This window comes from Corylus avellana, chromosome ca8 (genome assembly GCF_901000735.1).
Source record: "Corylus avellana chromosome ca8, CavTom2PMs-1.0".
Lineage (NCBI taxonomy): Eukaryota > Viridiplantae > Streptophyta > Magnoliopsida > Fagales > Betulaceae > Corylus > Corylus avellana.
The window spans coordinates 23,671,422-23,686,900 of record NC_081548.1 but is presented as its reverse complement, the minus strand read 5'-3'; the positions used below and the strand labels follow the sequence as shown (position 1 = coordinate 23,686,900).

At 34.0% G+C, this 15,479-nt stretch overlaps 2 protein-coding genes and 2 non-coding genes across 4 annotated transcripts; 3 read left to right on the top strand and 1 right to left on the bottom strand.

Moving 5' to 3' along the window:
- Window positions 1-3,188: 3,188 nt before the first annotated feature.
- Window positions 3,189-3,958, bottom strand: LOC132190003 (chaperone protein dnaJ 11, chloroplastic-like). The gene has a single exon (XM_059604871.1). It carries the CDS (start codon window positions 3,888-3,890, stop codon window positions 3,390-3,392), a length of 501 nt encoding a protein of 166 aa, XP_059460854.1. The 5' UTR covers window positions 3,891-3,958; the 3' UTR covers window positions 3,189-3,389.
- Window positions 3,959-7,550: 3,592 nt separating this feature from the next.
- Window positions 7,551-10,693, top strand: LOC132191055 (monocopper oxidase-like protein SKS1). The gene is made up of 8 exons (XM_059606074.1): window positions 7,551-7,694; window positions 7,779-7,888; window positions 8,405-8,675; window positions 8,796-8,898; window positions 9,015-9,369; window positions 9,822-10,190; window positions 10,319-10,397; window positions 10,481-10,693. Exons 1-8 carry the CDS (start codon window positions 7,551-7,553, stop codon window positions 10,691-10,693), a joined length of 1,644 nt encoding a protein of 547 aa, XP_059462057.1.
- A 333-nt stretch (window positions 10,694-11,026) lies between these two features.
- LOC132191159 (small nucleolar RNA Z279/snoR105/snoR108) lies at window positions 11,027-11,132 on the top strand. Its single transcript, XR_009441191.1, has one exon. It is a non-coding gene; the product is annotated as a small nucleolar RNA Z279/snoR105/snoR108 (small nucleolar RNA).
- Window positions 11,133-14,367: 3,235 nt separating this feature from the next.
- Window positions 14,368-14,473, top strand: LOC132191161 (small nucleolar RNA Z279/snoR105/snoR108). Its single transcript, XR_009441193.1, has one exon. It is a non-coding gene; the product is annotated as a small nucleolar RNA Z279/snoR105/snoR108 (small nucleolar RNA).
- Window positions 14,474-15,479: the final 1,006 nt, after the last annotated feature.

Sequence of the window (15,479 nt, the reverse complement as noted above, 5' to 3'; positions counted from 1 at the left end):
TAAGCGAATCAAACCAAAGAGAAAAATATGGCCTTATTTTTTTATCTATAGTTTTTTTAAAATTCACTATTAAATTTTTAAGACTACATACCATGATAAATTAAAAAAAAAAAAAATTATATATAAAACGAATACATCCATATTGAATACCTCTCCCGTTCTAGAAAGAGATTGAGTTGTATAATCACTTGGTAGCCCCCACAAGATAAACATCTAGATCGTCTTTTGAATCTTCTCCTGTGTTTCGGATAAAAGTCATCGACTAGACATTGTCACTAGTTCCCCGTCAATGCACTATTTGGGATAAGCCATTTGCGTCCTTTGTCTCTGTCCCCCTTCTTTTTTCTTCAAAGGTTGTCCTTTATTTTATTTTATTTTTATTTTTCTTCTAGAAAATGGGAAAAGGTCGGAGGAGGTCCTTTTCTTCTAGACGACGGCAAAATTTTATAGGAGGTCCTTGAAAGCCATTTGCAATTCTTTTGAGATCCATACAAATTGAGAAAAGAGGACTGCTCAGGACCGGGGGGAAAAAGAAATAGAAAGAAAAAAAAAGAAAAAAAAAGATGAGGATGCTATTATAAGTTTTTCAAGACTCTTTTTAAAGTCATCTTAAATGTAATTTTAAAAGTCACATCACATTTTGAACAACTTTAAAAAGACTCTAAAAAGACTTATAGATTTACTCGGACTCCGAAACCTATAAGAAAACAATTCTTTGTGTATACATCACAGTTTACCTTGTTTAGTCACTTTCTTTAAGGTCCTCTTCTTTTTTATTATTAAGGAATTTGAAAAGTATCTTATTGTAATTTAACATTTTTGTTACAAGTAATACTCTAAGTTTCTTTTTCTTGTTTCTCGTGCCCCTCCAAATTTTAATTAATTTTTAAAATAATTATTTAATCAAAATCTAATAATAATCTAACATTTATCTTAAAAAAAAAATATAAAGTGTTATAGATAATATGTTAAAATTTGTATTGAAAAAGTAATAATTATATATATATATATATAGTATTTTGAATACCTAAAGATGGCCTTAAATGCGTTAATAGCTATTAATGTTGTGACAAAGAGTTCTAATAACAACATATATAGATGTACAATCTTTAAAAAGACATTCTATGTAGTATGTAGTCCTCTCAAAATGTCCAAATTTACTTTTAAGAAAAATCATCTTTATTTTTATTTTTTTCAAAATTACTCAAAAAAAAAAAAAAATTGGCAAAGAGTTTTGAGAGGAAAGACGAGGAATGAACTGATTGATGTGATGTAAAATATAAAAGAGTTTTAAATTTTTTGTGAGAGAACAATGAATAAAGTTGTCTATTAATATGAAAAAATGAGATTGGCCTTTTTAAAGAAAAATGAAAAGAACTCTTTATCAAACACACTCACAATGTCAAACAAGTTCTATAAGAATATAAGACGAAGCCCACTTTTTTTGGATCATTATTATTTTTATTTTAAATGAAATTAAGAGTGTCTATTTCATAATAAAAAATAATTTTTGATAAATTTAATAATATATATGTTATCATGTTAATTAAAAGTTTTAAAAGACATTATATCGAGTAAATTGCTGGATTCTATATGATATTATTGTTTTTTTTTGTGTTCTCATAAATAAGTAGTGAATAAGAAGAAAGGCTGGGTTGGTTTGGGCATTGTTGCTCGTGATGGTAACGGGAGATGCTTAGCGGCAAGGAGTTTGACACTTGAAATGGTTCTTGAACCGGTGATGGCCGAAGCACTGGCTGCAACTCATGCATAGATAATGGGAAGGAAGCTTGTTCTAAATGCGATCTTTGAAAGGGATGCTTTGCAAATCATTACTGCAGTGAATTTACAAAAGGGTTGCTTGAGTAGCTTTGGTCACTTTGTGGAGGACATCCAAACAAGCTTACAGTTGTTGAGTATGCCAGAATTTAAACATGTTTTTAGGGAAGCTAATCTAGTTGCTTATGGACTAGCTAGAGAGACTACCACCCATATCATAGATACTTTTTGGTTGGATGAAAATCCACCATGTGACTGGGATATTTTAAGGAGGGAATAACTTTTTCCGATTTCTTGATTGTATTGCTCTCTTTGATATATATATATATATATATATATATATATATTGTTATAAGTAGTTATAGTTACTAGTGATATTTACAAACTCTCATCTCCACTCACTTTGCTAAATTTCAATAACTAAATTATTATAATATGATAAAAATAAAAACAATTTAAAAATGTGTGCAAATGCTTGTACTACTATAGAGAGACTTGAAATAACACCGTGAGACGATAGCCTTTATTGAACTTAGTACCAAGTGTCTTCAAATAAAAGAAATACCCCCAAAAAAAAAAAAAAAAAAAAAAAGCATATTGACTCAGGCCCAACCCAATTCGGAATATATAGGTGAATGAGTAATGCTATTTATTGGGTTACTATATTGTTTTCATGCAATTGAGATGAAATGGTAGTGCAAATTAGTTTTTTTTTTTTTTTTACAGAAATTAATTTTTACTGTAAGATCATAAAATTATATAACAAGAATAGTTATATGATAGTTTACAAAATAAATAACTTCTGCAAGTTTAAAATATATTTTATTCCTCACAAGTGGAGTGCAATTGGCGCATTCAAAGGATTGTGGAACTATCTACCCAAACAAGTAGAAGGAGAAAAGATGGATGAGAAGGTAGATTAGAATAAAGAGTTATAGGGTCCACAACAGGTAGGCATCACTTCATATGCTATTCAAGAAGATGAACTTCATAATCCCCTCTCTTAAATTGTTCTATAAAATTTGGACAACTTCATAATAAAAATAAAAAAAATTAACAGAAAAAATCCAAGCTGGTTTTGGAATTGTCGCACAAAAATTTGTCTCCAAGACATATGAGGTTTGCAGCACTGCTTAGGGCAGGTGACCGTTGCAATTCTCCACCCGGTGCAATTCCAACAAGCCAATTCGAGGGATCCTCGTTCATTTTATATTTTATGTACCATTTTTTTTTTTTTTTCATGGAAAAAAATGAGAAGAATATTCGAATTAATAATCTCCATCCCCATTTCATGAGACATGGTCTCCATCTCCTTAAGACATGATATTCGGTCAATTATGTTACCTTTGATACTATATTTATGTACTTAAGAGTTAAGAGTTGGGAACTTTCATAAAAGAAAGTGTAAATAAAAATGGAAGATGCAAATTTTGCATACATACAGGCTGTTAAAAAGGCGCCTGTTTACATTTGTACAAAATGTTACCGCCATGTAACAGCTCAGCTACCTAAAATACCCTCAAAACCATGCTTTAGCTTCTGATTAAGATCACGGTCGATCTGTAATTTTGAAAAGTAATATGTCCAAATGAGTCTTCCTGCTTTTTTGCCTACCAGCATTGATCGGTCTCCCATTTCCGCCGTGTATGTCCAGCAAATCCGGAACCCATCGTAGCCGTACTCATCGACATTGCCATGGGATAATTCACCGTCCGCTGCCTACTGTAAAGCACGCGATCGTAATCGGCGCGTCTCTCCGGATCTGAGAGCGTGGCGTACGCTTCATGAACCTTCATGAACTCGCACCCTGAAGTCTGACCCCTTTGACCGTTAGCTGCCACGTCAGGATGCACCGCTCTCGCTAACCTTCTGTAGGCGGTCTTGATCTCATGACTCGTGGCGCCCATTTGAATCCCAAGAACCTCATAAAGCGAGGAAGCCGTTGACGTACTCCGGGACACGGTCCTCTCGGCCGTCGATGTACATGCTGCGGAGATAGGAGGTGCACGGAACTTGACGGAGTTTGGGGATGAGCGATGGCCGCTGATGTTGATGACCTTTGGGCCAATGAAATGAGCTGAGGAACTCAAAGATGAGGATGTTGAAATCATTGTCACTCTTCGAATGTTGTTATTGCTGTGTTGTGGATTGTGGATGTTTCGGAGATGAAGTTCAAGGACGACTTGCTATTTTATAGGAAGTGGGGATCTGGCTTGACCATGGTTAGTGTGGGTGGGTTAACAAACCATAGGCTTATCCGTGGGAACTGGGATGATTGGATCATGGCTTACGCTGACTCAGCGAAACGTCGGTGTTCCAGAATCTCTTTCACTAAAAATATGATGTGATATCTTGTTCATGACAAATACCAAATTTTTTTGAAAAAAAATGTATAATAAATTTCTAGGTTAATTTTTCCAGTACAATATTTTAAAGGTTTTTTTTTTTTTTTTTTTTCGAAAATTTAGTCCATGGGTCAATTGAAATGACAATAAAATCCATACCGTTAAAATTTTTTAACAGACGTTAAGGAAATTCAAAACACACTGTTTTGCTCCATTAAAATATTAATTTTTTATTCAATTAACTTAAAAGATTAAATCTTAAAAAATAATAAATAAATAAATTTGAAGGGTGGGCCTTCTTTTTTCTTCAAGGATTGCCCTTTATTTTATTTTATTTTTATTTTTCTTCTAGAAAATAGGAAAAGGTCGGAGGAGGTCCTTTTCTTCTAGACAACGGCAAAATGTTAAAGGAGGTCCTTGAAAGCCATTTGCAATTCTTTTGAGATCCTTCCAGACAAATTGAGAAAAGAGGAGGCCTGCTCAGGAAAAAGGATGAAAAAGAAAAAGATAAAAAAAAAAAGACGAGGATGCTTCGAGATCTACGTAAGCACGATTGTTCCATTCCAGCTTAAATTACAGTATCTTACTGTAATTTAACATTTTTGCTTTGGATAAATACTAAATGTCTTTTTCATGTTCTCTGTACCCCTTTAAATTTGAATTAATTTTTAAAATTATTATTTAATCAAAATTTAATAATAATTTATTATTTATCTTAAAAAAAAATATAAAATATTATAGATAATATGTTAAAATTTGTATTAAAAAACTAATAGCTAATATATATATATATATATATATATATATATATATATATAGTATTTTGAATACCTAAAATAGCTACTACTGTAGAGATGGCCTTAAATGCGTTAATAGCTATTAATGTAGTGACAAAGATTTCTAAGACCAACATATATAGATGTACAATCTTAAAAAAAAAAACATTGTATGTACTCCTCTCAAAATGTCCAAATTTACTCTAAGAAAAATCATCTCTATTTTTTTTTTTTCAAAATTACTCAAAAAAAAAAGGCAAGGAATTTTGAGAGGAAAAACAAAGAATAAACTGATTCACGTGATGTAAAAATATAAAGAAGCTTTAAATTTCTTGTAAAAGAACAATGAATAAAGTTGTATATTAATATGAATAAATGAGATTGGCTCTTTTTTTTTTTAAAAAAAAAGAGAAGAACTCTTTGTCAAACACACTGACAATCTCAGAACAAGTTCTATCCATTCTTTTCTTTACTATAAGTAGTTATCAGTACGTTATTAGCTAGTGATATTTAATGCTTTTGATTGTCCTATTGGAGAACGCGGCATGTACTGTATATGTATCATCCCTTATCCCTTGGGCACCGACATCTTTCCTAGCCTTCTCGGATATTTCAGACCAACCAAAACCAGCTGTGTTAGCCAATTTATACAGCTAAAGAAAAAGGGCAAAAAGAAAAAGAAAGATACAAAAAAGTGGGGCAACTTTGATGGCAAGAAGACGCGTTTATAACAGCTAGCTTTTGGTGCTAGTCTGAAATATTGAATATATGGACAAATTTAATATCCCAAGTTCACACTGTGCTATATTCGCTTTAACTAATTTTGAGAATGAAAGCAGGATAGAATGATTTAGTAGGTCTTCAAAGGGTAGTTCAATCGGTTGTGGACCACGTCTAATGAAGCGGAGGTCACTAGTTCGAATCTCCCTTCTCCCTTATTTTGTGTGAACATGTAAAAAAAAAGAAAGAATGATTTAGCAAAGTAAAGTTCCCTGCTATTTTTAAAAAATGGAGAAAGATCTTTGACCCCCAAAAAATAAAATGGAAACTTATGAGGTAATGTTATTTATTTATTTTATTTTTTTATTGATACAGAAAACAAATTCACCTTCTTAAAACCCTTGTAACTCACTCTAACCACTCATTCAACACCTTTATAATTTTTTTTTAAAAAAATTTACAAATTCGATTAACATGGTAACGGTCTATTCTCAATAAAATAATAATAATAATAATTAAGAGACATTTACATTGGAAAAGGAAAATGTTTTGGATAAGGATAGTGATTAGTGTACCACTAATTTCGTACGAGTCTCGCCGCAATGGAAGGAGACCAGTCACACCAATCCAGACTGGCTACGTAACTCTCCAAGGCGGAAGGATTGCTATGCCACGTGACGCTTAATTATTGGTTAATAAATAAGATATTATCGGATGGCGTGGCAGTTGAAAAAAGAAGGCTAAACGGCTCCTCTTAACCATGGTGGCAAACTCTGATCTGAGTTTGACAAACGCTTAAAAGAAAAAATAAAATAAAAACTCTCACATGAATCCATGATGGGTGGGGACAAAGGATGCTTCAGTTAGTCTTACATATTGGATACGTGTTGGGCTGTCATAGAATGGACGGTGGGACTAAGTCACTAAAGTGATTAAAGGCCGACAACATTTGAAGTACTGAGAATCTTGATCAGAGTCTGCACGAAGTTTCAGAAGTACCTGAAGTCTCAACTTGGAAATGCCTCTCCCCTAATCCGCTCTTGAAAACAAACGGCGTTTGTTTTGCTTTTTATAGCTGACGATGTCGTTTTAGAATGAGTGTACGCACGTTACTACATGAGCATTCAACCTTTTAGTCAAACCAGACCTTATCATGGCCACTGGGCCCGAAATAGTCGGTTTTCGTTTGGACAATCCCAAATGGTAGATTAAAGCCCGACTCAAAAGCAAACCCATCCCGGATGAAAACAGACACTATTGGGTCTATATAGCTGGTCGACAAAACCCATGGGTTTTTTTTTTTGAAAACTTCACTTATCTCTTATACTATCACTTAATTTGTTTTTTTTTTTTTAAAAAAAAAACAAAAACTTTAAAATTTCATAATGTAAAGTTTTAATCTATCAATTCATTTTAAATTCTATTTCGTAAGGTCTAAGGTTCGAATTTCTTTAGGTGTAAACAATTTTTTAAGACTAGCATGCCGACGAAGTCGAATATTATTCGATTTGTATGAAGAGAACGCTTTACACAGATTCAAAGTTTACCTAATAAGAATGGGTACACAAAGTAACCCTCCTTTAAAAATTCATTGTTTTATATGGGTGAAAACATGAAACACCATGAAAGTTCATCTACACAATCATATGCTAACATGTCAATGCAAATTAAATGATCATTAACTTTTGTATTATATATTATTAACAGTTGGAAATCATTTTTCCCATGGGAATCTGGAGTATCGGGCGCAGTCCATGTGACAAACCTATTTTCCATCAACATTTTTTTTTTTTTAATTACTAAACCATTGTTTTCAAAATAAAATAAGAGAATTTCAAATTGAATACTTATCTGAATTTCCCCGTGGCCTCTATTACTTAAAGGTACACCAAGGTCTCTTCTCTTGGAGTTGGAGGAGCATAATGAACAAATGGGTCTAACAAATTGTTTGAGGTTTATAACGTCGACAATCCTCTGGGTATCCGCGGCATTGGTCCATGCCGAGTCGTCGCCGATTTTCCTTGACTGGACCATATCTTACTCTCACCGTGCCCCTCTTGGCGTTGAGAAACAAGTAATTAATTAATTTCTATTATATATATACACATTTCTGTCTTAAATTCTTTATGAAACTGATCACGAAAATGCCTTTTTATAGGTGATTGTGATCAACGATCAATTCCCCGGGCCACTTTTGAACGCGACGACCAATGATGTTGTGAATATTAAGATTCATAACAACTTGGTGGATCCATTTCTTATGACATGGTTGCCATTGTTAAAATATTTGATGAAATGATTGATTTTTTTTTATTAGCTTAACTTAAACTTTTTTATGAAATGACTCTCTTATATAAATTTTTCTTACCCTTAATTGCCATGGTGTCCAATGTATGAGCTCTTTTTAATCACTTTCTACCATTACGTTTTTCATTAACTCAAACGATGTGTAAATGTCTCTTATATCCTATAAATATATTTTTAATTAAAAAAATGCAAAAGAAGTAAAAAAGACGTGACAATTTTTTTGGTCTTTTTTTTTTTTTTGCAAAATTTTTATAAACGGATATATTTTAGTCATTTTTATTCTTCCCGTTAAGAGTTAACCAAAAATTATAACATAATAGGTTGATTGAAAGAGGCTAATACATCAAACACCCATATTGCAAATTTTGATAGTTTGAGAGTAACATTAAAAAAGACGTGACAATTTAAAAGAGTAGGTAAAATTTATCACTTCTATTTTTCGTTCTGATTTGGTGGAAATTTGCCTTTTGAATGTAGGAATGGAGTGCAACTAAGAAGGAATTCATGGCAGGATGGAGTGCAAGAAACCAACTGTCCGATATTGCCAGGCCAGAGATGGACATATAGTTTTCAGATTAAGGATCAAATTGGAGGCTTTTTCTATTTCCCTTCACTTCTGTTTCAGAAGGCTGCCGGTGGATACGGTGCCATACGGATGAACAATCGCCCTGTCATTCCTCTTCCTTTCCCTCATCCTTACAAAGATTTGGATATTCTAATTGGTGATTGGTACAATACTGATTATCGGGTATGCTTATCATTAAAGTATTAATTAAATAATTAAATTTATTCATTCTTATAATAATTTAAAACAATTTTATATAAGCATCATAATAGTATTGGTTGTTGAATGGTTTTGTTGTTATAGTTGTTGAGAGCCTTGCTTGATGTTGGGAACGGTTTGCCCGACCCGGATGGAGTCCTTATCAATGGGCTCGGACCCAAACAAGCAATTTTTGAATTTGAACCAGGTGAAATCCGGCTTACAATTCCTTTAATAAAGAAAATAAGCATAAAATTTCTTCACAACATATGTATTTGTGTGTCTTTTTTTTTTTTTTTTAATAATGTTGCCCTTAAATTGTAGGGGCTACATACAGGCTCAGAATTTCAAACGTGGGCTTGAAAACGTCTCTGAACTTCAGAATTCAGGGCCATGTGATGCGGCTGGTTGAGACTGAAGGATCTTACACCATTCAAAAAGACTACAATAATCTTGACATCCACGTGGGTCAATCTTACTCAGTTTTGGTCACAGCAAAGAAGCAGATAAATTGCATCTCCTACTACATGATTGCATCCTCTCGCTTTACTCAACGACAACTCCTGGGTCTTGCTATCATTCGCCATCCTGGCTCTGTTGAAGCTCCAATGGGCCCTATTACCCCAGGCCCAGCTATATATGATTATACCTACTCCATTTCACAAGCCCATTCCATTAGGTAAGCATTTCCACCGTCTCGACCCATCTCGTTAAATTAGACTATCTGAATTTTACTGAAATCTACACAATCTAAGAGAGAAAGGACAATTGTTCATTCAAGTAAGCCCCTATAACACCTCTCTTTTAAGTCCGCATTCTAAGTAAAATTGTGTACATAATGTCATATTGTTATTATTATTATTGACACGTTGGCAAGAGAAGAGAAAAATAGGTGATGATAATTTGTACGAATGACTTTTGTTTGAAGCGTAGACTCCAACCCATCGAATTACTCTTTTAGAACATAATGTCATATTATTTAAATTAGTGATACATCAATTAAAGTTTTACACTTGCATCTAATGATGTTAATATGCTATGTTATAACTCAATTTTTTGAGTAATTCGATAAGGGGTAATTTGTCATGCAATTTTTTTTTTTTTTTTTTAAATTTTTTTTGGGTTGAACAGGTGGAACTTAATGGTTGGAGCGGCTCGGCTAAATCCGCAAGGCTCCTACCACTACGGCAACATCGACATTACACGTACACTCATATTAAAGAACGGTGTTATGTCTAACGGACACGAGCATCGCTATACCGTTAATGGAGTCTCATTTGTTCACCAGGACACACCATTGAAGTTGGCAGACTATTTTCGACTCACTGATGCATCTTACTCTGACATTATTCCTGATACACCAAATGACGATGTTCTTCCAACTTTTGGCACTTCAATTGTTGAAGCTGTTTATCGTGATTTTTTCCATGTGGTTTTTCAAAATCCCTGTCAATATATACAAACATGGCACCTTGATGGCTACAGCTTCTTCGTCGTTGGGTGAGAGTTATTTTCTCAATCGTCAAGCAGGGATGGAACTAAAAATTTAATATTAAGTACTAATTTTTTTAGGGACTAAAACTTTAAAATATTTTTTTAACAAATGAAATTGGGAAATTAATTTGCAGCATGGAATTTGGGACATGGGATGAGAGTAAGAAAGCAGGATACAACATGGTTGATGCTGTTTCTCGCTCCACAGTCCAGGTTTGCTGACAGACATCATGTTTTTATCATGCGAGGTTAATTATGTAAATGTTGTTGGTTGCTTTTGTTGTGATAATTCGCAGGTATATCCATTTGCTTGGACAGCAATATTGGTAAAGCTGGACAATCAAGGACTTTGGAATCTTAGATCACAGAATGCAGAGAACTGGTATCTTGGGCAAGAGCTGTACATACGAGTCAAAGGTGTTGGAGAGGAAGACCCATCAACCATTCCTGTAGAGGATGAAGCTCCAATTCCTGCAAATGTCATCAAATGTGGACAGGCCATTCTATAGTTCCCTTTAGAGGCAGCTGCATTATTCATCTTGGTTTTGTAAAATTTTGGGATAATTCCTGAAAGTGGTATTCGAATGTAGAAAGCCCACATTTCTAGTGTTTTTTAATTTGGTAGAATGCTTGATTCGATGATTGTTTCTTAAATGAAGAATATATATTTGTTTAACAACTTGAGATTACCGATTGACTGGGATACTTTATAAGATGGATAAATAGAGAGGATTTGTTGTGTTGTCCCACATGGAGAAGGAAGGACGATATTGTACTGAAGGCGCTTCTATAAGTACGCAAATTGAAAGCCTAAGAGAGCCATGATCCTTCAGGCAGCCAAGGGGATGTGATGAGTGGTTCGAACTCGCGTTAAAGTTGCGAGATGGGTGTCCGCTCCAAAGCCTGGTTACGACAATTGGGCACTCCCATCTTAACCAATCTGATCCCTAGCTTGAAGAATCCTTCCATCTCAACAGTCTAACACACCCCCACCAGCCTGGGGGAGCTCTTGGGAACCAGCCCAGATCCTTGCCTTCCTTGCGAGCCCATGGGCTTGGCTCAAGCCCTTTCAGTCCATCATATTCCTCTAGGCCCAGCCTCGGCGGATCCTCCTGATCGAGATGAATTTGAACGGGGTTTAAAACTCCGCTCAAGTTCGAGCCGAGTTTGAATTCCATATATGATAAAGTGAGTCTACAAATTCAATATTCGATTTTAAAAAATAATATAAAAAAATCGTTTAAGGTATGATGTAATGGGTTGTAGAATTGGATCAAGATTCTTTCTTATAAAAAAAAATTCAAAAAATTAAAAAAATTTAATACAGTGAAACAATTAAGAAGTAGGGTTTTGTATACGTTCTTACCAGCCGGCGTTCCAATTGCTATCTTACAGCCGTCGTTGAGATTCTTAAAGAATATCTACGTGGCATGTCAATAGGGTTGAAGAGACAAACGGCAGGAGAGGTTGAAGATGACGAGCTTTTTTTCTTTTGACTAACGTTTCGGTTTGCAACATATTGCGCTTCTTTTTTTCTTCGGGTTTTTTACTGTTTGATTTCAGTAATTAGGAGTTTCGAGAAGCATGTTGGATGCATCTATTGCTTTTTAGCGTTCGTCTTAGACATATGGTTTTATATTCTACACCGTACCTATTTTCATAAATCAAGTATTTTAACATACCTCTCATATGTACAAGAGGGAAATTAGTTTATATATATATTCCTCTATTTTAACCTTTCATAATTACCAAATCTTTTGGCTCATAGACCTATTAATTGTTTTATATTCCACACCTATTGTGGTAAATCATGTACTATTTTAACCTTTCATATTACCCGGCCAAGATTGATAGCTAACTTTTCTCCTCTTCTACGAACTTTTTTGTTATACTTTTCATCGTTTGCATTAGCCAAGGGGTTTGTTGCTGGGGTTCCTCGTCCATGCTTAATCCTTTGTGTGTGGCTTTTCTTAATTCTCCATGCCAAGTCCAGGCCAGTGGAGAGGTCATCTTATATCATCCGCATTGATAAGTCCTTCATGCCCAAGGCTTTCGCCAGCCACCATAGCTGGTACTCCTCCATCATTGCTTCCCTCGATTTAGCAAATCCAACCACATTGGAAGCCAAAAAGTACCATTTGTCTTCACCTTCAATTATATATGCTTATGACAACACTTTTCATGGATTCAGCGCTCTTCTTTCTCTTGATGAACTAGAGACGTTGAAGAATTTCCCGGGCTTTATGTCAAGTTATGATGATAGTGTTGTCATACCTGCTACCACTTCCACCCCTGAATTCCTCTCCCTCAATAATTTTTCTGGTCTCTGGCCTACCACAAATTATGGCAAGGATGTAATCATTGGAGTTGTAGATAGTGGTGTGTGGCCAGAAAGCTTGAGCTTCAAGGATGATGGTATAACTACTAAAGCTCCAGATAAGTGGAGGGGAGTGCCTACAGTAAAAAGGTTAAAAGGGTTCATGGGAAGAGAAAAGACACCTATTGTTTTATATTCCACACCTATTGTGATGAATCAAATATTTTAAACAGAGGGAAATTTACCTTTCATATTAGAAAATCTTTTGGCTCATAGACCTATTGTTTTATATTCCACACCTATTGTGATGAATCAAGTATTTTAACCTTTCATATATTAAAGAGTCATTATATTTAGTATATTTTTGTACATTTTTCATACAATTGGATGACCTATCAGTAAAAATTAACTCTTATATATATCAAGGCTTATGTCCTGTTTGATTTGCGAAATAAACCACTGGAATGAATGGTTACTCCTATGAGTAGTTATGGAGTAATCATTTTTTTGTTTGATAGAGATTTATTTTTAAGAATAGTTATTCTCACATAAATTACTAATTACTTACATAGAGGAATATGCTGAATTTTCCACACACAAAAACCTATATATATATATTCCTTTTATTTTAAACTAAAAAAAAAAAAAAAAAAAAAAAAAAAGGTCTACTCTTTCGGTGGCCGGCCACTATGGGTGGGTGGCATGTTATATTTTATATATATATATATATATATATTTTTTTTTTTTGTTTTTTATTTTATTTTTAAAAATTAAGTTGAAAAAAAAAGAAAAAGAAATAGTGAGGTTTTTTTTTTTCTTTTCCTTTTCCTTCTCCTTTTCTTTTCCTTTTTCTTTTTCTTCGTAATTTTGATTAAATTCCACTTAAAGCATATTTGTCGTTACCAAACTAATAACTATTTCATTACACTTCCTTCTATTCTTAGTAATAACTATTCCATTTCATAATAGAATAATGAAATACCCATTTTGTCAACCAAACAATGCATTAGGTTTTTTTTTTTTTTTTGAAGCGCTAATCTAAGGAATAATTTTTATTGCTACATTATCCAATTTAACGAAAGTTGTACTTAAGTCTACTAAATAACATTACTCTCTCTAAAATGTTTGTTTTTTGTTGATTTAATTTGATCCACTCAATCGTCACCATAGGACAGAAATAAACAGTTGTTTGAATTTAATGAATTCCTCTATAACATTTATTTTCTTTATTTTTCATTATTATTATTATGGTTTATATTTTTTTCTATTCTTTTAGAAGATTTTTTGCAAAAAGAATTTTAAAATTAAATTATAACGAAAAATCGGTACATAGAGCAGAAGATAGGCTAGTAGCCTAATATCATAGATTGTAGTTGATACTTGTATTTTAATTTGTTATTTCATCAAATAGTAAGTTTTACGGCCGTGTCAAGCACTTGAAAATGAACATTTGAGAGTTTGTATTGCACTATGTACACGAACAAGGAAAGCCCATATTTCTATAGTTTATTTATTTAATGGAATGAATAACATTTTTTATACTTTATTTATTTGAATGAAAAAAGCAAGCCATGTAGAATGCTTGATTAGGTGACTGTTTCGTTAGTTGAACAATTTGGATGAAGAATATATTTGTTTTCTAATTGGTTAACACGACGCTGAAAAAAATTATGAGGATATATTTGTTTAACAACTTGGATTATCGATTGATCGGGCTACTTTATTAGATGGATAAATAGAGAAACTAAAAGATTATGAGGATTTGTTGTCCCACATGGACAAGGAAGGACGATATTGTATTGAAGGCGCTTCTATAAGTAAGCAAATTGAAGACCCAATAAGGCCATGATCCTTCAGGCAGCCAAGGGGATGTGATGAGTGGTTCGAACTCGTATTAAAGATGCGAGATGGGTGTCCGCTCCAAAGCCTGGTTACGACAATTGGGCACTCCCATCTTAACCAATCTGATCCCTAGCTCACCCATTTCTTTACAAAGTCATGGGCTTTGGCCCAATGGCTTACAAGTGATACCTAGCCTCAAGAATTCTTCATCTCAACAATCTAAACACCCTCAACTGCAGGAATTCTTGGGAACAAGCCCAGAACCTCGCCTAGGCTGCCAGACCCTGGGCTTGGCTCAAGCCCATGCAGTCCATCATATTTCTCTAGGCCCGGACTTGCTCAGCTTGGCCCAAGCAAGCTGAGGGTGATTGCCTGATTGGGCTTAAATGGGGTTTAAAAACTCGGTTCAAGTTGGACCTTGAATTCCATATAATGATGCAGCGAGTCTAAAAATACAATATTCGATTTTAAAAAATAATATAAAAAAAAAAAAAATCGTTTAAGGTAATGGTTTGTAGAATTGGATCAAGATTCTTTGTTATTGGGCCACCCGAAATCACATAACCTTGGGTAGTTTAAGATACAGGGTTGCATTTGGAGTTTGGGGGTAAAATTAAAAAATTAAAAAAAATAAAATTAAAATTAAAAAAGGGAGGAGGTAAAATTCTAATTTTAAAAAAATGCCAAAAAAATGATAAGGGCATTTTTTTTAAATTTTGAGAAAAACAACAATCCTCTTTTATGATTGTTATCCAAACACGAGTCCTGCAAAGAAACAAGGCTCAACTAGAGCACAAAATACTCTTCCACTGCAAAGCCCAAAAACGAAGGCCCACCAGAAGTAAAAAGCCCATGGCTCATTACACAAATGAAGTACAAACCCGTAAAGCCAGGCCAAAATCCACCTCAAATTATATGGTTGGGCAACAAATCGTGCAGGTCTACCAATTAAGGGAGCCCAGATCAAGGCTCAACAAACCCAATCGGAACATAACAAACCGACTCTCTCCGAAAGGAGTCCAGGTGCATGTAGAGAGCATCCTCAACCTCTACAGAGTCATCTATTGATTAACCGTTTCCAAAGATCAAGGAAGTTAAGTAAGAATCCCACAAGCACACTCACTACATCTATAAAA